The sequence below is a fragment of the Opisthorchis viverrini genome, assembly GCF_000715545.1.
Source record: "Opisthorchis viverrini unplaced genomic scaffold opera_v5_161, whole genome shotgun sequence".
Lineage (NCBI taxonomy): Eukaryota > Metazoa > Platyhelminthes > Trematoda > Opisthorchiida > Opisthorchiidae > Opisthorchis > Opisthorchis viverrini.
This window is the reverse complement of record NW_008751815.1, coordinates 959,068-985,140: the sequence shown is the minus strand read 5'-3', so window position 1 is coordinate 985,140 and position 26,073 is coordinate 959,068. Positions and strand designations below refer to the sequence as shown.

Below are 26,073 nucleotides of genomic sequence, written 5' to 3'. Positions count from 1 at the left end.
GTGCTACTCGCCTTCCAGGATGGGGACCGCGTGATCCTCACTGTGCCTGGTTGGAGACACTACAAGATATGGCTGCCAACCGATGTCAGTGGCGCTCTTGTTATCAGTTTCAATCCAGATCGCCTGAGTGAGTGTCCGGAGGTGTAGGCACCTCGTATTGCTTGTGGTAAGCTGGCACTCATTCCCTTCCCCGTCTACCTTTACTCTTTTCTCTGCAACAAGGCATTCAAATAAAACATGGTTGTACGTCAGTGAACCATCGGTGTTGAACACTGATGTCATGCTGTCGATGATGATGATGATGATGAGGAGGAGGAGGAGGAGGACGATGATGATGATGATTGAACCCGCAGCGCACGATCATTTGTGTCTAAAATCTGTACTTCACTGTCAGACGCTAATTAAAAACTCAGCTTTGGAATTTGCTTTGTTCCCCCAGTATATTAGTGTATTATTGTGGCTTTATTGGGTTACCTGCGTTTGTCATAATGACAGTTGTCATTTCATTATTCCGAAAATTCCCATTTGTAATTAGAACACAGACGGGTTAACGAACATATTGCAAAGGTTAAGAGAGCAGTATTTAACTTATCTGGATGTGTATGGTGTAGATGAACAGGAAATCGATTGGGAGACGACATTGTCTACTTATCCAAGAACAACTAGTTCAGGTCACCCGACCTAAAGCTGCCACCTTGACGTGGTGGTCGGGCTTGAGTGCTGCAGCGATCCCGCGAGCTACACTGGCTGGAACTTCGTTCCACAAAGTGCAACCATGCCAGGAAGGCCAAAGGGGAGGAGCCAGACCAAGAGCAGCGAGACCCCGTACTACGAGCAATCGTGCTACGAAGCAAACATCTTTCAGTTGCCAATTCCAGGCAAAGAATTGCGAAAACTCCTCCTGCGATGCGCACTGATTGCGCAACTACTGTTGACCGTCAAATTGATGGCGTTGCCATGGGTTTACCACTGGGCCAAGTTCTAACCGACACGACTGAACTGCTGATATGTGGACGACATCTTCGAGGTTGTGAACAATGAAGCTGAGATGGAATCGTCCCAACATGAGTCCAACAAGGCCCACACGCCCTCAAATTTATCTCGGAAGGAATAGCCGCTAACTTCTTCCACTTCCTGGATGTTGGCCTTGAAAGACGTCACGATAGTACATTGAAACGATGGGTGTACCGACAATCCACTTGGTCCGGACAGTACATCAAACTTGACAGCTTCGTTATACTAAAGCAGAAACGGAATCTGATGCATAGCCTAACTAACAGAGCGCGAGAAATGTGCTCTGATACGCGCTAGATCAAACTTGACAGCTTCGTTATACTAAAGCAGAAACGGAATCTGATGCATAGCCTAACTAACAGAGCGCGAGAAATGTGCTCTGATGACGCGCTAGAACAAGAATTCCGAACTCTCACCAACTTTACCCGACAAGTTTTTTTATGGAGAATTTGAACAGAGGGAAGCAAAAACCATCTCACTATTCTTAGGATTGGCAACGGCATCTGATATGTTAGGTGGTTTGCTACTTCAGTGTTTACATGCCAGAATGCAACTTACGAAGCGACAGTATTCCACAGCCACTTGACCGCTCCCGTTTCCATCACCGACTGGGTCCCGCAATGTGAGGGTTTTGACATTTTCTACAACGAGACTGGCGCAACATGATGAAAAAGGTGGCAACAAAAGAACTGCGAAAAACCTCACTTTGAAGAAACTTGAAAAATGACCGGGCGTCAAATCACATCAATCCCAATCATTTAGGGACCCATGCAGATCAATGCTAGTTCTCGGTAACCGTCTACAATTTTAGGAAAAAAAGCAACAGATGTCGAAAGTAACCTTGATTTTATACGGGCAATCGTGACGTTGATTCGAAGCAGAATTGCATTTATCGGGCGGTGTACCAAATTTTCGTGAAGGTTTTGCTGGGTATTAGCCGGTATTTGAAGTGTGAAAAAGAGTTCAAGGTCGTAGTATAGTGCGCAGATATGAGAAGGTCAGCTGATGTTTACTGGTGCATTTACATGCTCGGGTATTACAGTGAAGATAAATCGACTGGGATTCACCGGACAGATCACTCTACCTCTGGTGAGGGGATTGCAAAGACAGTTCGTAACGTAAATGACTGGTAAGAGGAAATGAACAGATATGAGTTTACCAGAAATACACCCATTTGCAAACCAATTTGGTTTTCACGAGAGGCTCAACCGAATCCCTCGTTTATGATATTCTACAACTGAATGCGCTGCACACAGGCCGCCTCATGTTTCAGTTGGCACGATATTGTGGATATCGCGGTATATTTTCATGAAGGAAACTACTCACAAGTTTGCTGAAAACACTTCGACAGCCCACGACCGGTTTCGCCCTCCTTGCAACTCATCAGGTAGGTAGGTTCAAGTAGAACATAAGTTTGCGGGAAACTCGGGGACTGAGCCTACCTGATGAGCCCCAAGAAGGGCGAAACCAAGTGTGGGCTGTCGAAGAGTTTTCAGCAACCTTGTGAGTAGTTTCCCTCATGAAGATATGAGTTTACTACAATGGGACTGCAACAACCGTAGATAGGAACGCCTCTTTCACATAAATAGAATAACTGGAAATATCCTATAGAGGGATGCACATACCAACCAAAACTGGTGGCACTTGGGAAATTTCAAACTGGGCTGTTGAAGCACCGCTTTTCGCTGTCGAATCCATCAATCTTTAGTCTATGATCGATGGACTGCACAGCACTGTTCACGCAGCGCTGGAACAACAGAGCATCAGGAGAATCTGAAGCTACGTTAGTCGTTGAATTTTGGCTCAACAGGAAGTTACTCGATTCAGAAGCAACGTTCCCAACATATTCAGTGGACTTGAAGGAGCACACTCGCTGAAAACTCTTCGACAGCCTAAGACAGGTTTCTCTTCCCTTGGGGCTCATCACGTCGACGCAGTCACTGAGTTTTCTTCGGACTGATGCTCTACTTGAACCCAAACTGTATGAAATTTCACTCTCTCAGATTATTTTTCATGGGAGACTCAGCTGACTCTCCAATTTATGGTATACTTTGGACGGCTGTGCTGTACGAAGGCCGCTTTGATTCTCAATTGATCAGAGATTTGGGAGTTTTTTGAAGGAGTACTGCTCACAACTGGGTTTCAGTTAGGACAAAAAGATGACAGAAACTCGGGAAATGTGTCCAGATTATAAACCGATCAAGACGAGGCGGGTGATGGGCTTTCGAGGACTCTTTAGTGGACTTGTAAGTAGTGTTCCTTCAAATAAAAGTACGGGTATTGTAATAACTGAAAAACAAGTCAACGGCTATGTGGCACAAACTACTATAATGGACTAGTGATTCGGCTGGGACTCTCATGAAAACAAAAATGATGCAAAACTGAGTGTATTTTTCAAGTTTCGTATAATTTTAGTTAATGTAGAACACAAATTTAACAAGGACTCGGGGAATTCTTCTTTCTGAGAGTCCCAACAAAACAAGTCAACGGCTATGTGGCACAAACTACTATAATGGACTAGTGATTCGGCTGGGACTCTCATGAAAACAAAAATGATGCAAAACTGAGTGTATTTTTCAAGTTTCGTATAATTTTAGTTAATGTAGAACACAAATTTAACAAGGACTCGGGGAATTCTTCTTTCTGATGAGTCCCAACGTGGAAAGAACAGGTCATGGGCTGTCTACGGAGTTTAAGCAACCTAGTGAGTAGTTTTTGTACAAAATAATGCTTGTTATTGATCCAAATTTTTTGTGCTGCATCGATTTTTTAAAAGAAGTGGCATTAATACATGCAAGTTAAACTGACTTTCTCACGTGATATAAATGTCAATGTGCTCAGGATGTATATGAAAACGTCACTTTGATATCTGACACTGCGATTGCTTAGCTGACGAGAACACATACTTTGTGGGTCGATGGAATAAAGAGCTTGTAGATTACGCAGTGAGTAGACCGCAGGGTCCTTATTAAAAGCACAGTGCACTTCCGTATTTCCAACATTCCAAGTGGAACACCTCTGTCTTCACAAGCTCTAACGCCTTTTTTCTTCGCTACCTGATATTCAAGTATCAGATCACCCTTTTGGTCAATATTGGGGCACACATACCGTAGCGAAGCTGTCCACCTTTGACCCTAAGTCCAGTAAGTCGAAGAAACTGGTGAGTTTGTCGATGCTTCACCAATGTCTACACACGACCGCAAGTAGTGGTCATCCCGGTGAACGTGCGTGTACGACAGGATCAGAACAGGCGGACATGATACACCTTATCAGGTATCAGCTGCTTCGCTTGATGTTACAGTAGGAGAATACTCACCAAATAAGATGGATGTACTCATATACTTCCCCCATATACCGAAACAGGTTTTATATGAGCCTACAGAAATGGGTGTACGAGGGTTCATCTTAACGGAGCCACGGCTCCCTTGAGGAGCGCTCTAAAGACGACCAAATTCATCCTGAGTCTTCATCGCTGCCTAGGGCGTGCAAGCGGGACGAGCGGTTCCCGCCCGGGAAAAATTATCTTGCATAGGCGTGATACACTACAAATAAGGCTACTGAAAGCTTTTCGACAGTCCACGATAGGTTTCGTCCATCTTGGGGGTCGTCAGGTAGGTGCTGTCCCTGAGTCTCCGTCAACCTTATGTTGCTTAAAAACATCATAAACGAGAGATTCAGCTTGGTTACAGCTGAGTCTGTCACCAAAAGCAAATCGATATGCAAATGAACGTATTTATCGAAAAAACCGAAAACAGCCATCAAAAACATATTTATTCCCACAGAAGGACGTAAAAGGACAGGTGTACTGTGGTGGCCTCGTGGTCAACTTGTTTATCCCTCTTTTCTCCCCTGAAAAGAATGTTGCCCTTAGAACAGATAGATAACTGCTTTGCTCTGCCTTCGATTGAGCCATGAAGTTGGTAAAACTAAGGCCAAATGTTCTCCTTTTCAGTGGTTCCACATGGAACGTATCAGTCCGCTACGACTGCACGAGGACAACCGAATGCTCGGTGGATTTTGTCTCAAGTCACTCCTGTTCCCCAGGCATCACCATACCACATCCTCGAACACGAATGTCTGTAGTTCTGCGGATTTGATTCGTGAAACCTGGGCGAAACTGGAGAAGCTGGTCGAATCGAAATCGATCCAACCGTGGGTGGATAGCGAATGGAGTTTTGAAGAGGTATTCGGATTCGTTTCTTATACGCATAAACATAGACTTGAGTATGAGCATATGCACGCCCACAATCGGGGGAAGGAAATAACTTCAAACCTGGTTTTGAACTGATGAACATACAAAGAATGTGAATAAATAGCGTGCATATATTTCCTGAAACATCGAAATCCACCGATCGATAATTCTCCTAGACTGCAGAAGACAAGAATGTCTCCATCTAATAACTGTCGCCCAAACACTGATTCAAACTGTCATACATATTACCATCTAAAATACTTTACAGCACGTTTTACAGCATGTTGTTGAATTTTTAGTGTAAATGTGTCCATTAGGAAGACCATGAGACCTTGTGGGTGGAACTATCCCAATCGTTCCAACTTTCAACTGAAGAACGATTGCCCCTCATCGAGAACGCCGAAGACTGTAGTGACACAGGCAGCATTTGGACTACCGAAAAATACTGCCTCAATCTGTCCTTGATCTGTTCAACAGGATTCTATTCGTAGGTTATAACAACCTGACACCTGACATCCTTGGCAAACTTAACAGGTGCTTTCGGACGCCTGACGTTATTCTCTGAAGAGAGAACAAGTTGTTGACTTCTGTTTATGAACCAGGTATCTTTCGTTTTAGTTCCTTTATCATTTTTCTCAAAATCAGCAACCTGGATACTTTCAGATATAACTTTGGGTTGGATTACTTAAAACTCTAACGCTTAGCAAGGAAACCCAGTGTTTGCGAGTATCCGAAGAACCCTATGAGTGATGAGACAGTTCTGGATACCCGGGGACGAGTTGTTGAAGTGACAAGAACACCGATTGTTTAAAAAACCTCTCCGAAATGATGACTACCCAATCAGTCCCAAACGTTTTTCAGTTGATTGATAGGAACACACATTGTTGGAGTGCAGATTTACCGTGCCTCGTTGTTTATTGCCCGCAGTCAGCTAACTTGCGGGCAGTGTGTGACAGTCTAGGTACGGCGCAATGCACCGGCTAATCACGTGCTGTCACGTGCTAGGTGAATGCACAAGCGGCAACTTCTCAGAAGGAAGAATTGTGTGAAATAAGTTTTCCCTTTTGAGTGTGAGGATGTTATCTAAGTTCATTAGTGTCTCATCCTCCGGGTGAAATCATAAGATGCCAAAACGCCGAGGAGCACTGGATAACTGTTTCGTTATCTTTGTTCACTCATCGGACACGAGGTTCTTGCAGGTTCGAATCGCCTCAAAATTCGTGGTTTAAGTACAACTGACGATTATCAATAAAAATAAGACAGCTCTAGGACGCTTCTCGGCTTTTCACTATCGGTTGTTATCGATTGCAGAGTGACAGCTCCATTGAATAGTTGTTGTAACTGCGAATACTTCACCCATAGATATGCTGTCTGGAATAACGTCCAGACCTGTCTTTTTGATGGAACAACCCATTTAACTCCATGATTAGGGATCAAATCAGACTCTGTCACTCAAGACACGAAACAACGAGAGGCGAGTTTGGGACATAACTGAACGGTGTCCGTCTAATCCGGAATGAGTTTAATTTTCCACCGGTGGACTACTAATGGACTACTAATTACGGTTTCTCTCTTGGAACTTCACTCCAGGTAAAAGAAGCAATGGCACGGCTGCAAGAAAGAAAAAATATTGGAAAAGTCGTATTGTTGCCAAAGGCCAAGCCTAAAGAGGTTAGTGATTCTCTGTTGATATCACTACTCTGATGTGGTCGATGGGATTTTTTTACTTTGGGCGCGAAAAAAAAACAGAATCCAGTGAATATGTGGATAAAATTGAAAAAATATCATTCCATTATTATATGAATTTGGAGACCTTAGGTGACGACCCATTTTTGCGTCATCCACAAGTTTGTGATCAGCGATAAGTTAGGATAAGCTGTGATGTCTAGTGGGAATTGTGATGAATGTCCTTCCTGGATGGCGGTTATCTGAAAAGTGAGTTTGTTTGGGAATCCAGAGGGGTCTGGACCGAACGCAGGGTTACATACAAGCACTTGGCACCGGTGCAGACCACAGTTTATGAGACAGGAGGGCGAATGAAGATAGTTCTGTCGCGGATCCCGAACATGACGGCATGACACCGGCACATGCTGCTTAAATATCTTCTTCACGGTCTTGGCGGCATTCAGCCAAGAAATCCACCATATAGGTTTACTTGAGGATCTTCCATCAATTCACTGTTTAATGTCGTCAACCTAGCGGTATTCTTTTAGCCTTGAAAGTACTGATATAGTCGTCCATATGATGGCAATCTTGAGCACGTGGTGATAAAGAAATTGGGGGAAGTTCCTTCGGTTTCAGCGGTTCACAGGAGTCAGATGGACCAGTAGAGATGCGCGTAACTTCTAAAGTCAATCCTACTAAGATGGACGCACCCGTTTTTTCTCAGATCTACTAAAAAATTGAACCCCTTTTGAATAGTTCACCTTTTTTTCAACATTTGCGTATGTTGAGGTATGTAACTTTGAGTCGCGCGCAGATTTGACGATCCCAAATAGCAAAAGAAGGGGCGGATTACGAAATTCCACAGAAACAAGCAAGGCTGTACCCACGTTCGTAGAGTCGAAAAGTGAGCAAATCTATCATTGACTGATGTGTCAAGGTCAGTACACGTGAGCGGAATGTTGCCTTGGAAGTGCGGATTGCCGTCGTTTCTTGCGATGCCAGTCTAATGAATCTGGCTGGTGATGCATTTACGCGTAGACCACGACAGGACGGGTCACAGTAGGCTCAGAAGACATGGTACAAACACAATTAGACAAGTTGATCAACTGTGCGCATTCACGCACACGCACGTACTCATATGACACTGTCGGACACGGCGGTCTTCACCACAAGACGAATGGCGGGTACAGATGAGCAAAATGAGTGGAGATGAAATGTACATGGGCAAATGTAAAACGGAAGTCTCATGATGTCAGGTTGGATTCAGTAACCTGCTTTATGTCTCAAAGCCTGCTTCGATAGCCGTTCTCTAAACGTCTGAGCTCTAGCGCGATTTAGATTGGAAGTTCCATTGACCGGGAACAGATTGTTCTGTTTTCTTTCCAAGTGGCCATTAAAAGTGTACTCGGTTTCAACAACCTCTACTGTTCAAAGGACTTTGGTGCCCTAAGTTTCAACGGTGCTTTTGATCCGAAAGATTTTGCGCAGACATTCTTGTCGTCTGAACAGCGTACAGGTTTCGTTCCTGTGCGGCACTGAAAACAATACAGCAGCCTGACAAAACTTGATACTTTGGAATGCTACAAACAGAACCATTTGGTAATCGATTAGGAAATCGTTAATCCGTAAAAGTATGCCGAACAGTCAGTGCTGGATAGTGTTCGGTTTTTTCCCATGCTAGGTGAATCAAGGCAAGAAAGTTGTCAAGTTGTTAGAACGGTAAAGCCGCCTAGAACGGCGAACAGGATTTCACCACTGAAAACCATGCAACTAGGGTTTTAAATAAACCTTAGCTGTTTTATCTGAAAGGTTTTCCATATTCGAGCGGCCTGCAGACCAAACAGCGTGACGGATAAAAGTAGTACTGATAGGACTGGATGCAGCCAGCTCTGGTAGCAACGTTTGTTTGAACTCAGCTTATATATATGCATCGATTTTCCGGAGCATCACTTGAGAGTCACTAGTGGCCTTCTGGCCATGTAAGTGCCAGTCCCCTGCGATATGCATAAAAAGTTGAGGCTAGACCAAGATCGGGTAGACTATCGATTCAGTTTGTTGACAATGGATGATTCTTTAACCTGCTGCGATTCTTTAACCGTAGCTAAGTTATTACGGTACTATCGATTTGGGGACGAAAATAAAGTAACTTGAACTGGAATCGCCCGGATTCACTCGGAGAAGGAGCGCTCAAAGTACCGGTTAATTTGGATGTTGCTTGAAGTGTCATTTTCTCCAAATTTATTGTCGCATAAGACATCTGCTGTGAAGAAAGGTTGTTTATGAGCTTCAATGGGACTTGAGACTTCAGTTGATCTGGGAGGGGAAGCTCGATTTCGTTAAAATTGCTGTCTGAATTGCAGACGAATCTAGTTTCACTTTACCGAGCCTAATCATCGTATTTCATTCGAATCACGCGCACCACGCTGGAGAATTTCGGCTGACTATCCACAATGTCGTTGCAGTATTGATCGTTAACGGGTGAACAGACGACGCTATGCACTCTGTGAGGTAGAATCACGTGTGTCGCGCGCAAACAAAGCTAACCCTTTCAATAGGTTGGCTTCTACCGGCAGTCTCGACAACACAGTGATTCACATGTTTACAGCAGGCCAATAAAAAAGTCAATTTGACTGTCCGGCAGTTCTTGGGGTAAAACACCCAGTTCAATGACCCGCAGTTTTGGAATTCGCATCAGAACCCAGTGGAATCCGAAGTTTACATCATCAGCAAAACAGTATTTATGCCATTTGTGGGGGATGTTTTATCGGAGTAAAACTTAGAGTGTTGAGACATTGTCGCAAACCTGTTTAAACCAGAATGTTGGATAAAACTGCCCGTCGGTCAATGTTGGTCAGATGCCTAAGTTCACTTACTTTCATTCTCAAGCAAGAACTTTGCCGCTGAATTTGGTCGAAATTTTGATGTTCACCATCATCATCATCATCATCATTATCATCATCATCATCATCATCATCATCAACAACAACAACATCATCGTCATCGTCATCATCATTCAGATCAACACCAGATGAGAACACCGATGCTTCACTGCCATACAACCATGACGAGTTATTCGAATGTAGCCTTATAATGATAAAAGCGAAGTGGGGTCTGGGACGGGGACCCGGGACTAACCAACCATAAAGTAGTGAGGTGCCTATACATCCACTATTCAGCCAGACAGTCTGAGTGGAAACTGATAGAATGGAAGACGCTGGCACCAACCAACCGCCATGTCGTCTCGAGGTCCGGTAACTACAAGACTGTAGGACGCCCATAAACATGTCATTGCCCCATAACTTGGTGCAGCGTGAATATGTGGTCCATATACATCCTTCCAGGCCGTAATCCTGCCTGCTTTTCTCAGATCCCCTATTCACGGGCTTTCGTAGGACCACATAAGACATGGGACCCAACCTTTGGACGTTAGGTAAATGAGAATGCCATCAGTATTCGATCATTGCACCCTCAATCAGCGATGCTTATGTGACAGTGCTGAAGAAACAGTAAGTAGACAGGGAAGCCTAGCAAAAACACCACGTTAAAGTCTGGCTATAAGCTTGTGAATAGACACACGGTAGCGAATCTGTGCTCTCTTGTCCACCCGAACAGGCTACTCGTAAACCTAACACTACTTCCCTGGATGATTTCTTTACCCACTATGTGGGCAAAATTGACTGCCGCACCAAGAACAAATGACACCAACCGATGATTTCCCCAACTACCCCACCATTCTTTGCCGAAAAACGCACGATTCTGAAAACAGCGGTGTTTTCATAGCGCAGCCNCAACAACAACAACAACAACAACAACAACAACAACAACAACAACAACAACAACAACAACAACAACAACAACAACAACAACAACAACAACAACAACAACAACAACAACAACAACAACAACAACAACAACAACAACAACAACAACAACAACAACAACAACAACAACAACAACAACAACAACAACAACAACAACAACAACAACAACAACAACAACAACAACAACAACAACAACAACAACAACAACAACAACAACAACAACAACAACAACAACAACAACAACAACAACAACAACAACAACAACAACAACAACAACAACAACAACAACAACAACAACAACAACAACAACAACAACAACAACAACAACAACAACAACAACAACAACAACAACAACAACAACAACAACAACAACAACAACAACAACAACAACAACAACAACAACAACAACAACAACAACAACAACAACAACAACAACAACAACAACAACAACAACAACAACAACAACAACAACAACAACAACAACAACAACAACAACAACAACAACAACAACAACAACAACAACAACAACAACAACAACAACAACAACAACAACAACAACAACAACAACAACAACAACAACAACAACAACAACAACAACAACAACAACAACAACAACAACAACAACAACAACAACAACAACAACAACAACAACAACAACAACAACAACAACAACAACAACAACAACAACAACAACAACAACAACAACAACAACAACAACAACATCATCGTCATCGTCATCATCATTCAGATCAACACCAGATGAGAACACCGATGCTTCACTGCCATACAACCATGACGAGTTATTCGAATGTAGCCTTATAATGATAAAAGCGAAGTGGGGTCTGGGACGGGGACCCGGGACTAACCAACCATAAAGTAGTGAGGTGCCTATACATCCACTATTCAACCAGACAGTCTGAGTGGAAACTGATAGAATGGAAGACGCTGGCACCAACCAACCGCCATGTCGTCTCGAGGTCCGGTAACTACAAGACTGTAGGACGCCCATAAACATGTCATTGCCCCATAACTTGGTGCAGCGTGAATATGTGGTCCATATACATCCTTCCAGGCCGTAATCCTGCCTGCTTTTCTCAGATCCCCTATTCACGGGCTTTCGTAGGACCACATAAGACATGGGACCCAACTTTTTGACGTTAGACGGGGACCCGGGACTAACCAACCATAAAGTAGTGAGGTGCATATACATACATCCACTAACCAGACAGTCTGAGTGGAAACTGATAGAATGGAAGACGCTGGCACCAACCAACCGCCATGTCGTCTCGAGGTCCGGTAACTACAAGACTGTAGGACGCCCATAAACATGTCATTGCCCCATAACTTGGTGCAGCGTGAATATGTGGTCCATATACATCCTTCCAGGCCGTAATCCTGCCTGCTTTTCTCAGATCCCCTATTCACGGGCTTTCGTAGGACCACATAAGACATGGGACCCAACCTTTGGACGTTAGGTAAATGAGAATGCCATCAGTATTCGATCATTGCACCCTCAATCAGCGATGCTTATGTGACAGTGCTGAAGAAACAGTAAGTAGACAGGGAAGCCTAGCAAAAACACCACGTTAAAGTCTGGCTATAAGCTTGTGAATAGACACACGGTAGCGAATCTGTGCTCTCTTGTCCACCCGAACAGGCTACTCGTAAACCTAACACTACTTCCCTGGATGATTTCTTTACCCACTATGTGGGCAAAATTGACTGCCGCACCAAGAACAAATGACACCAACCGATGATTTCCCCAACTACCCCACCATTCTTTGCCGAAAAACGCACGATTCTGAAAACAGCGGTGTTTTCATAGCGCAGCCATATCCAGCTAGAAGCTTAGCCTTGTGTGTGTGTGTGTCTGTGGCAGTTCAGTTTCATGTGAGCCACCGACGTAGTTTACGGCAGTGAAGCATCGGTGTTGAACACTGATGTCATGCTGTCGATGATGATGATAATGATGACCGACGTAGTTGTTTGCGCTACTAGCATTCCGCACGTACACTGACTAGCTTTCATCATTCCAGCGCCTGTTGGAAAGGTGGTCACAAGCGATTTCCTGCAGCTCTTAGTTATTCGACGACAAAGCATTCGGGACTGCATGCAGCGGTGCTCTGACAGATAATGAAGACTGAAGTTTTCGGCAAATACATTCATTTGCAAATCAACTTGGTTTTCACGAGAGACTCAACTGAATCGCTCGTTTATGATATTCTACAACTCTATGTGCTGCACACAGGCCGCCTCATGTTTCAGTTGGCACGATATTTGAGATATCGCAGTATATTTTCATAAAGGAAACTACTCACAAGGTTGCTGAAAACTCTTCGACAGCCCACGACCGGTTTCGCCCTTCTTGTGCATTTCAGTCCAATTCAGTTTCAAGTAGAACATAAGTTTGCCGAAAACTCGGGGACTGCGCCTACCTGATGAGCCCCAAAAAGGGCAAAACCGGTCGTGGACTGTCGAAGAGTTTCCAGCAAACTTATGAGTAGTTTCCTTTATGAAAAGATTGAAGTATATTCGTAAAAAAGCTATGTTTCAGTGCGAGGGATCTGAAAGTAATTATTCGTACGTAGATATGTTTCATACACAGTACAAGGCAGGCACTGTACACAACCATAATCCTGGACACGTGGAATATCTAAATCCTACTCAAAGTGGCTTTTGTGGTATTTTTGATGAGCGATCCTAATTTCCGACTGAGAACAAAGGTGATCCGGTTTTGTCGCGTGGGGAGATGCGGACTAATCGTATTACGATGTCAAAGCTCGATAGTGTATGTGCTGACTGCCTGACAGTATGCGCACTGATGTGCAGGCTGAATAATAGAATATCACTGATTTTAAGACAAAATGGTGTACCAGTGGCCTAGTTGTTCAGTGTTTTTTGGCAACAGCTAGTCGGCTGACATCACGCAGCCTAGAAGTATCGGTTTCCATCTAGCACCCTCTTCTACAAATATATTTCATTTTCATGGGGGTTGTGTAAGGAACGCATTGTCTTCAATCTGCTATCGCCCATGAATCCAAAGATAAGCACTCTGAACTAATGGTTACAACACCACGGTTTTGCGCTCACGTCTTTCTGCTATGGAATCTGTTGGAAATGGAAGTTTTTTGCGATTTTGGTCGCACCGGATGACCATGTATATCGTATTATTATCATCGCTAACCCGATAAGTAGATCATAGTTAGTTGGCTGGGCAAGTTCAACCGTCAACTTCATGTTCAACTTTTGTTTTGTTCCCTCAGTTGACGTGTTTATGTTGTGGATACTCCCAGAGAATCATAATTCGATCGCGTTTTTCGTTTCAGCCACAAACAACAGAAGCTACCAAGTGATGAAAGCTGTCCACAGTAGGATCTCTTGACGAAAAAAAGATTGACGTGCGCTCCATGTCCCCATTTCCCAAATTAGGTGCGGTTTAGCCCAAACAGAAGCATGTTAAAAAATTCCTTTCTTGTCCTATTTGTTTGTTCCATGTCATGCCTATCTTCTTTTTCTTATGTTCCGAATTACGTTCTCGAGTCGTGTCCAATTACTCTCCAAATCATTCAATCGATCAATCAATAAATCGATCGTGAAAATGACAGACCTGTTGAGTCTTGTAATGTCCCCCTGGCCTGTCTTCCAACAGGAGCACTACCGATTCCCCTTCAGGTCGGTGTTACAATTACTCAGCTGTTCGACCGTTGTCTAATTTTTATTACATTCAAATCAGCATTTTAGGTTTGCGAATGTTTTACTTAAATCTTTGCATCACTTGTGAGTTTGTGCCTGTCAAAATTGTCTACTGCTTTCCGTTTCTATTGATTTCTGGTACGAATGCATGCAATACGGTATCACAGCGACCCCGTTTGTCACCAACATCTTCTATATATGTGGCCATATTTTCATATTTGACTAACTTGTGATATTGTTTGTTTATCTGTCCCTGCTTCGGATGTTATGTCCTTGTCTTGGTTTGCCCATTTGTCGATCGTCCTTTTGGTTGGATCTCAATCCGATCCATTTGTTGCCAATAATCAATAAAATCGATTAACAGAATGGCTTTCAAAGGAATTTCTCGGGCCTCGTTACATGTCGGGACATGACTGGATAAACACTCAATAATCCAGTTGGGTAAATTTCGTCCTGGTGTGTAGGTGATATGAGGGAAAAGATTTCGAACTAACTCACGGCCACAAAAGCTTGTCTATTGTGAGGATAACTACGGTTCCAGGTATGATTACCGCTCGAATGTGCTGCTGACTTCGGCATTCATCTGACTACTTGTGAGTAGTCAGAACGTTTCTCATTGGTCAACGGTCCTATCAAAAGGCTTGGAACTCCACTTTGCGTACACAAGTGTTTTCGTCTTAATTCCGTATTCTCAGCCTGATCTAGCTAGCTTAATGTTACACGAAGACTCACGCCAACTATCAGGCCACGCAAACTGTTCGATGGACGTGTGATTGGCGAGTAGCAGGCCGAAGGCACTGATCAAAATATCGCATATCTGACTCTCCTACGCTCATCTTATACGTCTCAATATGAACAAAGAACGCTCAAACGTCTGAGCTCTCCAAGGTCCAGCCACGTACCTATCTTAAGTATGCAACCCATTCTAGAACGCGTTTGACACCGGTCGTCGGCCTGTTCGCTGAGCTGAGAAATGTGATTGCAAATGTTCCATCACCAATCGAGGTGACGTCATCAGTTAGGGACCGTAGTGGTGCGTAGCGATGGATCGGTGGGTATGCGTTGAGTAGTGTTGCGTGTGTGTGTGTGTGTTGATATACATGCTGATAGCTGGGGCTGACTTTAGTTGTTCTGCGGGGCGCTTCCATTGGTTGCTCTGTCATCCTGTGCCCTAAATCGCCGATGCCCACGTGAACTATGAGCTTGGCATCTCCTGCCCTCGTACACCGGTCAGTGTTGGAGTGACCTTTGTCCCTGACCCTTCGAACAGTTCCGGTTTGTAAAGTTTATTTACCTGACTCTATCTGTTCCTTGATTCTTTGTTTGTGAATCCATCGATACGCACCATTACGCTCCGCGACAACGCACTGAAGATGTCATCTCGATTGCAATCAAACTGCCCAGCTCAGATCAACGAACAAGCCAAAGACCTTCTAGCAACCCGAGCTACTAACGTTTTTCTCTATAGGGAAACATGTGGCACTGAACTATTCTCATAAGGTCGTCCGGCGTTAATTGTTCATTGATTCTATAAATACATGTTGAACTCTTGGGTTTTGCTTCACCAGAAGCACAAGTAGCATTTGAATGCATTTTTGAATCAGAGGACGCGATTCGAGTGTTGTTTGCTTGATCTTAGTGCAGGGTGGAAACTGGCGTTAATCAATCACGCTATCTAGTGATTTCGGTCCAAAATAGAACTGAACCACCCGTCTTCTCGATCGAGAAAGACTGTCTGTATCCGAGGGATCAAGACTACCACCGGAAAGTTTTCCGCTTACAACTTTTTGAACTGATTAAGCCTGGCAGGAAGAACAAATGCGGTACTCCTCTGGAGCACTCACAGAAAAGGCTTATTCCGATATTTGGCTCTACAATGAACGGATATTCTAAAATTCTAAAACAACTTTCATCTCTTCCTCAGAGTCCGTAGTGTGTAACTATGTCAACTCACTGGCTATTTTCCCAGTGAATCACTCGAATGAAGTCTTTTCAGTAATGCGCACTTAATAGAAGGGCTGTACTCAGTAGCATTTTTCACCCAAATGAGTACTAATGGACCCGTTTTCAAATTATATCTGGTTGGGTACTTTTGTGCCAGTTGTTGACTGTAATCGTTCATTCAACGCTGGTTTCTATGACGTTCGGATGAAAATTGATCCGCTGATAAACGAAGCATCTCAAATGTGTTGGGTGCCGCCTCGGCGGTGAAGCACTTTCAAACGCTGGTGAGAATGATAGAGCCGCCGGTGAAAACAACTAGGCACAATGCAGTCGTACAATGTATGTTTCCTCATTAATTATGAGTTTTTTGTACCTCAGTGCCCTACGTTGACCTTTTAGGTTGATAGCCCGAAGCAGAATTATAGTACGGAATATGTGGTACGGTAAATCGTCACTCTTCAGTTAAATAATGTGAATGAAACTGGGATACGCCGCACCCCAAATGAGTTTGTACTAAATGAATAGATGCATATCAATCATCACTTTCAGCTAAAATGTTTCAGATTTTCGCCAGCCAGTATATCTGCAAGCACCAAAGAAAATTTGAGCGATTGCGCCAGTAACTAGGAATCATTCATCCGCGCCTTTCAGGGAGGAATACACGAGACCGACCCGACAGCCAATCTGAAAGCGGCCTATGCTTGGATTCCTAACCAGGTCATCGAAACGGAAGACCGTGGGTTTAACCACTAGGCTAAAATGGGCAGTCTCGTTTCGCCGTACCTTACAGATTGAGACAACCTGGATTTGCGAAACACAGTAAAAAGCTCATACCTGTGAAACAAACAGAATTTCACACGTGCCATATGCATCTGAGGAGTCAAGCTTGGTACCTTTCTGAACTCCCGCTGGTCGTGGACATGCTTCAATTTCTGGAGTGATAAAATTTTACAGATTCATCTGGGGATAGGACATCTCGGTCCCGAATGAAGTGCACCCATATACGTCCCATATACCACTCTCGGTTTCTGCGGGACTCTGGTATGATGAGTCGGGACCACTCAGATGATCCTCGGGTTGCCGGGAAAGCTTGTATTTTCCAGCTACTGATTCGTTTGTAAGTAGCTCGATATATTCAGGATGTTCAGTGCGAACAAAGACACCCGCGTCACACCCACAGCTCTAGACAGGCTAGGAACAGCCATCATTCACAATCAAACCCAATGGGAGAACACAGTGACATGTGTGGATGGATTCAGTGACCGCTTAGGTACAAGAAACTTACCAACAGGTGTCTATCAAGCCCTCACTGCATCGCACAGATATGTATAGACTGGAAAGAACACCGCTACTCAGCTGATAGGCACGCGTTTACGTCTTATTTTCCTGAATAATCTTTTGGGAACTTCCGATACGGACTCTTTTGTCCAGAGCAGATGACAAATGATTTATGTTGGGCTTTCGTTTTGCAACTGGCCATCCTAGACAAAATGGCCTGATGGTCTACACGAGCACGCAATTCACAGAGGAAAGTACATATATCCGGTATTATGAACGCGAGCTCAGTTGTAAGTAAACCTATCTGGGAAATAAATTTAGGTGATACTGCAGGCATCGTGCACCGACCGAGGCTGTTTTTTTCAGCCAGGTTTTCAAACTTGGTAGTATACGACAGAAATTTTACCGAATTTGGTATCGGATTTCGGATTTTGCGTAACCAGACTAACCAATGACTGTATCGATGGCTTGGCCTTGCTAGAAAACGTTTAAATTCTCCGAATAAAATAATGTTTTATCAGCGTTTGTCCACACGTTTGAGTCTGGTTGTTTTAAACACTACATCTGTCGCAGGGAACTCTTACTGCGAGCAGCTCTGCTATAACGAGAAGCTCAGAATCATTCTGAAAAGCGATTGATATTTTTAGTAATGAAATGCGGTGCCTGCCTGATGAACGTACGAAGTGCTTTAAACCCGTTGTTGGTTATCAGCTGCATGGTATGCACTTCGGTTGCATGTGGATTATTAAAAATCGATTGGTTTACACCTGGTTAGAGATCCTGGTCCACGACGAAGAATCGGATACTCAATTATGCGTTGTCTCCTCGATATAAACACTTAACTTCGAATAACTTCCATGTGCAGATGAGTGGAGCTCACCCTGGAAGCTCATGATCCATCGCTGGAGCCATCTATTTTGAGGTCAGTCAATACAACTGTCATTTGTTTCGGATAACGAAGGTCAAGTCAATGTTATGCGCGGTCTGTTGCACGTTAGGTGACGGAAAGTAAAATGTTGGTATGGCCGGGATTGATCCAATTCCAGTAGTTCAATGTATGACGGAGATTTTAGAATATGACACCGAAAGAGTAAAAAGACGAATGCTGATGGGACTGCCTTAGGTGAAAATGAAGGGGCTTTGGCAGAGCACCACGGGGTTACCCGGGACAGTAACAGAAAGCTCATATAAAGTTTGGGACGCATGTGTGTGTGACTCGAAAGAAGCGTCTCAATTCCTGTAAATTATTATTATTCGATAATTCGATCAATATTTTGGATTTCATTAAAACAAACTTACTGAATCACTTAAATAGAATAAGCAGTAGCTCACAGAAATGACTGCTCTTTTCGAGCATTCCAGAAATTGACGCGAGTTCGAAAAAAACAGACATTCCACAACATCTTTTGTAAAGATTGAAATTTGTCAAATGAGATTTTATGGATTTATGACTTCCACAATCTCGAGCTTCAAGGCGTATTCCCACAGATATCATTGGTTATTCTGGCGCATAAAATGAGGCCTCACCTAGAGTTGCTTGCGTGTAAGGCACGTCGTAATATCGACTAGTTGTGAGCAGTTAGGTGAGTCGTTTGACAACCGCTGAGAACAAACAGATCCACCAGATTGGTACAACGAAGGTAGACTGTTCAAAGTAAGACGAATTTCAAGGATCGAAGTCAATTTTCTAAATGTGGAGGTGATTCTTGGCATACGTGCTTGGGACGCGGCTCCATTCATCTTCCAGCCACGGAATCCATATCACGTGGTCACGCGCTGACCGGTCCCCCGACTGAAGCTCTGAGCTAGTTCTTCCGTCGAATTGCGAGTTGATCATACTACTGATCAGCCACCCTTGGACACAGTTAAGTGTTCAAAGTACTAGGCAGAGATTCAAAACTCCGTGGTGTCTCATGAGATACGCGCGCCTAACAAGTCTCATTGATGATGGAACAGCTGTACAGTGCTGGATGGTGCCAGGGCCTTGATACAAAGCAGGTAACAATAGTCCTCACTATTAAGTCATATTGCTTGTACTGATCGGTGTCGTCCCTCAACGGGCCTCTAAGTGTCTGCCATCGGCCTTCTTTCCGCTTAGTATACGTCTGCACCAGGGCTTCGCACCTAGACCTGCCTCGTACGTCACACAAACCTAGGTTTCCACTGGAATACTCAACACTGGCGTGTACGTCTGTTCATTTGGATACCCGTTTCGTTTGAAAACGTGGTTTGGACGCGTTTTGTGGGGCAGACCTATTCACGAAACACCTTTTTGTGTTCAGCTTTGAATAATAAATTTATCTTTTCACGTTGGTTTAACCTGTACGTTGCGACTGCAAAAATTTCGAGAAGGGTTTCATCTTCACTTACGCACCACTCCTCTTCTTTCGGGGCTCAAATTTCTTCTTAACAATTACCTTGCATCTCAGAGTACTTTGGAGCTCAACGCTATTATCGGCACGTTTTTTAAATCTCAGCTCGAGAGCATTCGACAGGGATCTTGGTGGTACCATGACCTGAAGCAAGTTACCACGGGTATCTCTACGGATGCCTTGTGGCTGGTTTCAGTCCTGATTTATTGTATTCGACCACAGCGAAATACACTCATTTGCAAACGAATTTGGTTTTTCGAGAAACTCGCCTGGAACGCAGCTGAATCACTCGATTTTGATGTTTCCAAGGCACATTCATTTGCCTGGGTTCTAGACGAGTTTCTTGAAAAACCAAATTAGTTTGTAAATTAGTGTATTTCGCTAACTTCTTGCAATTTGGTTTCGAGTGGAACTTAATGTTGACAGAAAGTCGGGAACGGCACCTACCTGATCAGCCAAAACCGAAACCGGTGGTGGGCTGCCGGGGAGTTTTCAGCAACCTTATGAGTAGTGCATTACAAAAAGACTTCAACCTTGTCCATCGTTTCTTCATTTGCTGGTTTTTTACATATGTGTGGGCTGTCGAATTAGTTTTCAGCAACCTTGTGAGTACTGAGGCACTCCGTTCCGAAAGTCGGTGACCCTTTGATTATTGGGCAGAATGGAAACTAAAGTTTTTAAAATTCACTGCTGAAAAAGTTTTTGGAAGGGAATGAGCAAGGTTTTGCTTCACTCCAGAAATCCGAACGATGTGTGCGACCGACATTCTCAAGCCATTCTTGTTATTGTAAAAATTAGATAGTCGTTCCAATGAATGCATGCATGCCAGAGTTTGCAGATGAAACACTGTGCAAATTCGAACAAGTGTACGTATTTACATCTCAGGCTGTTTTTAAAGGGAGACTCAAGATTCCTAAAAACGAAATATTCGGGTGGAATTTACTTGTATCAATCGATAATCCTTGTATGATTCGCCAATGACCGTAGTCAACCAACTACTTGCAATCTACTGCATAAGTAGTATATGGGGTTGACGGAATCTCGGGAACTGCACTCAGCTTATGAGTCACATGAAAGGCTGCTAGGGCCTTAGCAACTTTATAAATGATAACGCAAAGTTGTGGATAAATCTGCCGAGCAAAGTGACAATACCTGCGTTCAAAAGTGCCATATTTTGAAAACTGTACAAGCCTATGCATACTGTGTACCTGCATACCCAGAACTCAAAACGCACAGGCCAGTTAAATCAAAAAAATGTTCTTATTGGCAGCGACAGGGACGAAAATTCAAAGTTTTATTTTGCCGAATTAGTTGTGACCACCCGCGTTAGTCACCACGATCATTCAAGTCGCCATCAATTTCTCCAGTCCCACCACACCACGGAAGGAAACAGCGATTCCATTCAGTAGGTTGATGTAAATGGGCTGTTTCATGGTGTAGATTTCGTCCTGTAAGTGAAGCCAGTCCATGCTGAAAAGCTGAGAAGCACTGTACAGCTCTTTTATCCCTATAATGAGTCATCAGGAGGGCAAACCTTACGTGACTCCATTCAGTAGCGAAACCACGACCTCTCGGTTACAAATTTGAGCAACTGACCATTGCATTAGGGCAGGCCAAATCATTGTCTATTCGTAAATTTCAGGCTCCACATCACGCGGTCATCCTATTGACTGGCTCCTCCAGCAACGCCTTCGCTCGTCGGGTGAATTTTATCCCCCCTGAGCTACTTATACGTTGTTAGTAGTGTGAAAGGACTTGGAATTTGTGCGGTTCTCTGAAAGCACTACCCTCTGGAGTAGCGGATTAATCCCATTGTAGTCTACCTGGAATGGCCCATAAATTCGAAAAAAACGGATTCTTACTGCGGGTAGAAAGCTTACTGTCCGGCAGGAAACCATGCTGCGCATTGGAGTAAAATAGGAAAATTACAGAATTAAAGCGTCCTCAAACTCTATCCGTTATGTCTTCCTACAGCTCGTGAATGCGCGTATTATCATCACCAGACGATCGGAGTAAAGGATATGTCGGTGATCGAATTGCTGTGTCGGGGAATCTACACATTCTGGATGTCTTGGCGTTGTTCTGTGTCGTTGGACATTGAGCTCCAATATGGTTATACTATTGGGACTGCCTATATCACCGATTAAATATCCATATAGTGTAAATATCACCGAGTATACTGTTGCATTCGTTGTTTTTGTATCCACTCTTCATAGGTAACTCGGACACAGTGTACGAGGTCAGCTCGTTGGTCTTCCAGTGACTCACACATGCTGTTGTAGAGGGATGCATAGCGAACAAATAGAGAAATTTCCACAATGATCAAAAAAGTGGAAACTGCTTGGAGGAGGCAGTTGGATCCCAGTCGGTTGATGAGACTCTGGTCGACGCACACAACGGACAGAGTAAGCTGAAACAGTTCGTAAAGCGAATCACAAGGCACAACGACGCCGACCAAATGGTTGAATTCTCTCACAAGCATCTTTTCAGCCACAACCAGAAATTCGTTTATCACTTTCCTAAATGTTGGCCGTATTGGACGTTCCAGCGTTGTCGAGTTGGTTAAAATCTGTGTGAGATGGTAGAATACATAACCAAAGATACAAACCCATATCGAAGTTTGAGGGGCTTCTGACTGACAAAAAAATTTTGTCTAGTACACAAAAATACTCCATATCTTGTCGGTGCAATCACGCAGGTATCTACGTGGTACAGGTCGACATTTTTGCGATCTACACTTTTTGCTCTTTTAGGTCAACAATGTTCTCAGAAAGTTATTGGTTTGGCACTTCCAATAGAAATGTACTGAGAACTGAAGGACAGAAAAATTAGAGATCACCAAATCATTCGAGCAGACATACATCGAGTGAGATCAACAGCCTCTGGAGTGTCATTAAATTGGCAAGGGGTCACGAGACATGTTTTGAAGTCAAGATTACGGATTGGAACAGTCGGTGCATGTTTCACAAAGCCCTCGCAATGTCCAATTTCAGGTGAGTGACCTATGGTTTTGAGAGAAATTTGCGTAACATCTTCACTCTTTTATATGTGAAGTTTTATATCCACCTCACTTCGAAAAAATTGTCGCCTGAAGGTGGATTTGTAAAAGAATCAGTAGATTTCTCAATCTGTTGAGAAGCTACGAATAATCACAGAGTTCCGCCTACTGGATCCCAATTCAGCAGTACACCCAGATGGCATAATAAACGAGTTGTTTGTGAAAGAAACAACATTACTAACGGGAAGGCTGGAAACAGAAATTAGGCTCTCTCTTCGGCAATTCTAAAATGTTAAAACATCCACGTCAAATGCCAGAAGCTGAAAGGAACCACATGGTTTCTATCCACAAAGAACAAGTTGTAATCTTTCATTTTTCCCGAAAATTCTTTGAAAAAAGGCATCCTACACTGACTTACGCACATCGCCACAGGCCTTCGAAACCAGCTTTGTTCACTCACTTGGTTTCAGCATGCGGCTCGATATTCAACCAGCCACATTTTCCCCAGTTTGGTTGTGCACAAGTCGTGAGTATAACCAGTATATCTATGGAATCGATCGGTAAATCATCGAACACAAAAATGGTTCAAATGTGGCATCCTATCGGTGCCTAACTGCTATGCCGCCGTAGGGGAGCACGAGGGCTGGGATACTGTCAGGCTGTCCAAGCCTAGACAGGGAGAAATCGAGAGGTGGAGGTCGGGTTCGAACCACGGACCGTCCGGTCAGTAAATTCGTACCATCTAGCCTCATTGTACGTGTTCACCTAACACATGATGGATAACGCTGTCGTGAAAAGCTACTCGAAGAATCATGCTGAAACCGGCAAACGTTCTGTGCTTGTGAAGAAACAAACTTACCTTGCGAGCTTCGGCAACCTTATCCAAAAGACTTTTCAGATTCACACTCAGGTCCTGGTTGTTCATTAGTACATTGAATTGGCTGGCAAGCTCCCTCGCAACATTCACCACGCCACTGTAGACTGCGTTGGAATTTTCCATCAGTGACAGTATACTGAGCACAGACTGTGTCTCAAGGCTTGTTGGAAGGCCGCTCACATATTGCCTCAGATCAAACAGGTAGACACTCAAGTTTGACACCGGGATGAAATTCTTGGACAGTTCGTTGAAGGATGGCTAAATTTGTTAGACAATGAATTGGGAATCAAAGCTTGAAATTCCTATTTGAATGACCCTATTAAAAGTTGTCCTACCGTAATACTCGATATCATTTTTAGATAAAACGAAACTTTCGCTTAAGAAGTACTGCAAAATCTAAGAAAACTGGTTTTTACGTTAGCGGAACATAAAATCACGAGTTAAACTTTGCACAGCTGGCTATCACCGGTTTTGTCCTGTTTTTTGGTTCAGCGGGTTGATTTGTTCCGAAAATTCCAAAAAGTACACGACTTGAATAGCAGTTTTCATGAAACGTTCACGCACTTGGCTGTGGGAACGAAAATTCCAAGCACTCTCCAGCCAGATCTCATAATCCAGTGAATGACGAAGCAAGCTATGACTGTAGTTGGTCGTTGGCTTGTTCACTGAGCAGCACAATTTGTCTACAAACATTTTAACACCAACCGAGATGATATCATCAGTGTGTTGTTAGGGGGGCGCAGTCAAGCGTGACAATGGGTCGGCTGTTGTGCGTTGAGTAGTGGCGCGTGTGTTGGTAAGTATGCTGCTAGCTGGGGATGACCATCGGTTGCGATTGGTTGTTTGGTCTGGCCGTTCCATTGGTTGGTCCGTTATCCTGCATCCGGATTGGTTGATGACACGAGCTTGGCGTCCACGAACTGCTGTTCTGATCGGTGCTGGAGTGACCTCTGTTCTTAACCTCTCTGGGTTTCAGTTCGTGACTTTTGTTGATCGGATCAAGTCGTTTTACCTTTCCTCGTTTATTAAACCGATGCTAGGCTTTCACTGAGTATTTCGGTTGAGATACTGGTTGTTCGCATGTGATGGTTCGTAAATTGGATGTAGTTTAGTGTGCCAATTGATCGAATCTGTTGTGGAGTACCATACTTTCAAAATTCGATCCCCTAACTCATGTCTCTGTATGCTAGGATTTTAACGTTTTCCAGATTGAATTAGTGACCTCCTTGATCTACAGGTATGATTAGAATTGGTGTGTGAGAAAGCAAAGCCGGTCGACTTAAATTTTGAGACGATATTCGTTCTGTGCCTGAATGCGGTTTGGCTTTGAAGCAAACCTAAATTTGCCTCTTTGTAAAACCCATTTGTCTAAACAGTGCTAACGTGTAGTGGGCGGGATAAAATTTCTGACATCTAGGCTTAGCCTCAATCTATTTCCTGAGTCATAGTAACGGGTTGCCATGACAACAGGCGTATTGTATAGCCTCCAAACAAGTCCAGTAACTATGCACGGTAAATAATGGGTTTGTGGCTATTGTGCGAAACGCGTTTTGTTTGGATTTTTTCGGTCAAATGGTGGATTCCTTTCAGATTCCTTTCCAAGTAAACTAAAAGTCTCACACCCCTAAATTGACCGCTTCCATATCAGAGCATTTGCTATGAGAGAGAGAGAGAACAAAATCAAGGCATTTTAGGCCAAGTGTCTTTCTGAATTTATGGAGATGAAAGATGTAATATAATTGATCAGGTGGCTGTAATATAATATAATATATAGATGTAATATAGTTGAATACAATAATGCCTCCTTGGATTCAGACCTGCGTCAACTTTCGTCACGCTACGGGCAATACAAGAACCCCCACAACAGTCGAACATGGTTGAAGAAACTTTTGTTCACTTAAAAAGTGATTCTATGTAAGGCGAAATACACCGCACACAATAAGCTTGAATACGAAGACACTGTCTATCAAGAGACTTGTAGCAAGGTTGATTGGCGTTGGCCTACCACAGCAGAGTTGTTTCAAGTCCACCCTGCAAGGCCAGACCTCAATCTGCTAACCACGTTGGTAGGAAAAGCTCCGCGATCGCTACATATTCCAGTGAACCTCTACGTCTTCTGAGATACGTAGGCCGTCGCGTCACCATACGCGCTACTTCGCGAGTATACATTATATATATATATATATATATATATTATGCATATATATATAAGTTGTATG

The 26,073-nt window shown here is 43.6% G+C and overlaps 2 protein-coding genes across 2 annotated transcripts in view; one reads left to right on the top strand and one right to left on the bottom strand.

Annotated features, from left to right (window-relative positions):
• The window catches only part of T265_07128 (hypothetical protein), a gene marked incomplete at both ends in the record, with an annotated part of 47,678 nt that extends 32,922 nt beyond the window's left edge, over nt 1-14,756 (top strand). Inside the window, 3 exons of the mRNA XM_009172571.1 lie at nt 4,967-5,197; nt 6,797-6,877; nt 14,019-14,756. Of these exons, the coding sequence (XP_009170835.1) occupies nt 4,967-5,197; nt 6,797-6,877; nt 14,019-14,045 (339 nt within the window). The remainder of the gene's footprint in view (nt 1-4,966; nt 5,198-6,796; nt 6,878-14,018) is intronic.
• A 7,018-nt stretch (nt 14,757-21,774) lies between these two features.
• T265_07127 (hypothetical protein) overlaps nt 21,775-26,073 on the bottom strand; it is a gene marked incomplete at both ends in the record, with an annotated part of 36,999 nt that continues 32,700 nt past the window's right edge. Inside the window, 2 exons of the mRNA XM_009172570.1 lie at nt 21,775-22,548; nt 23,837-24,112. Of these exons, the coding sequence (XP_009170834.1) occupies nt 22,147-22,548; nt 23,837-24,112 (678 nt within the window). The remainder of the gene's footprint in view (nt 22,549-23,836; nt 24,113-26,073) is intronic.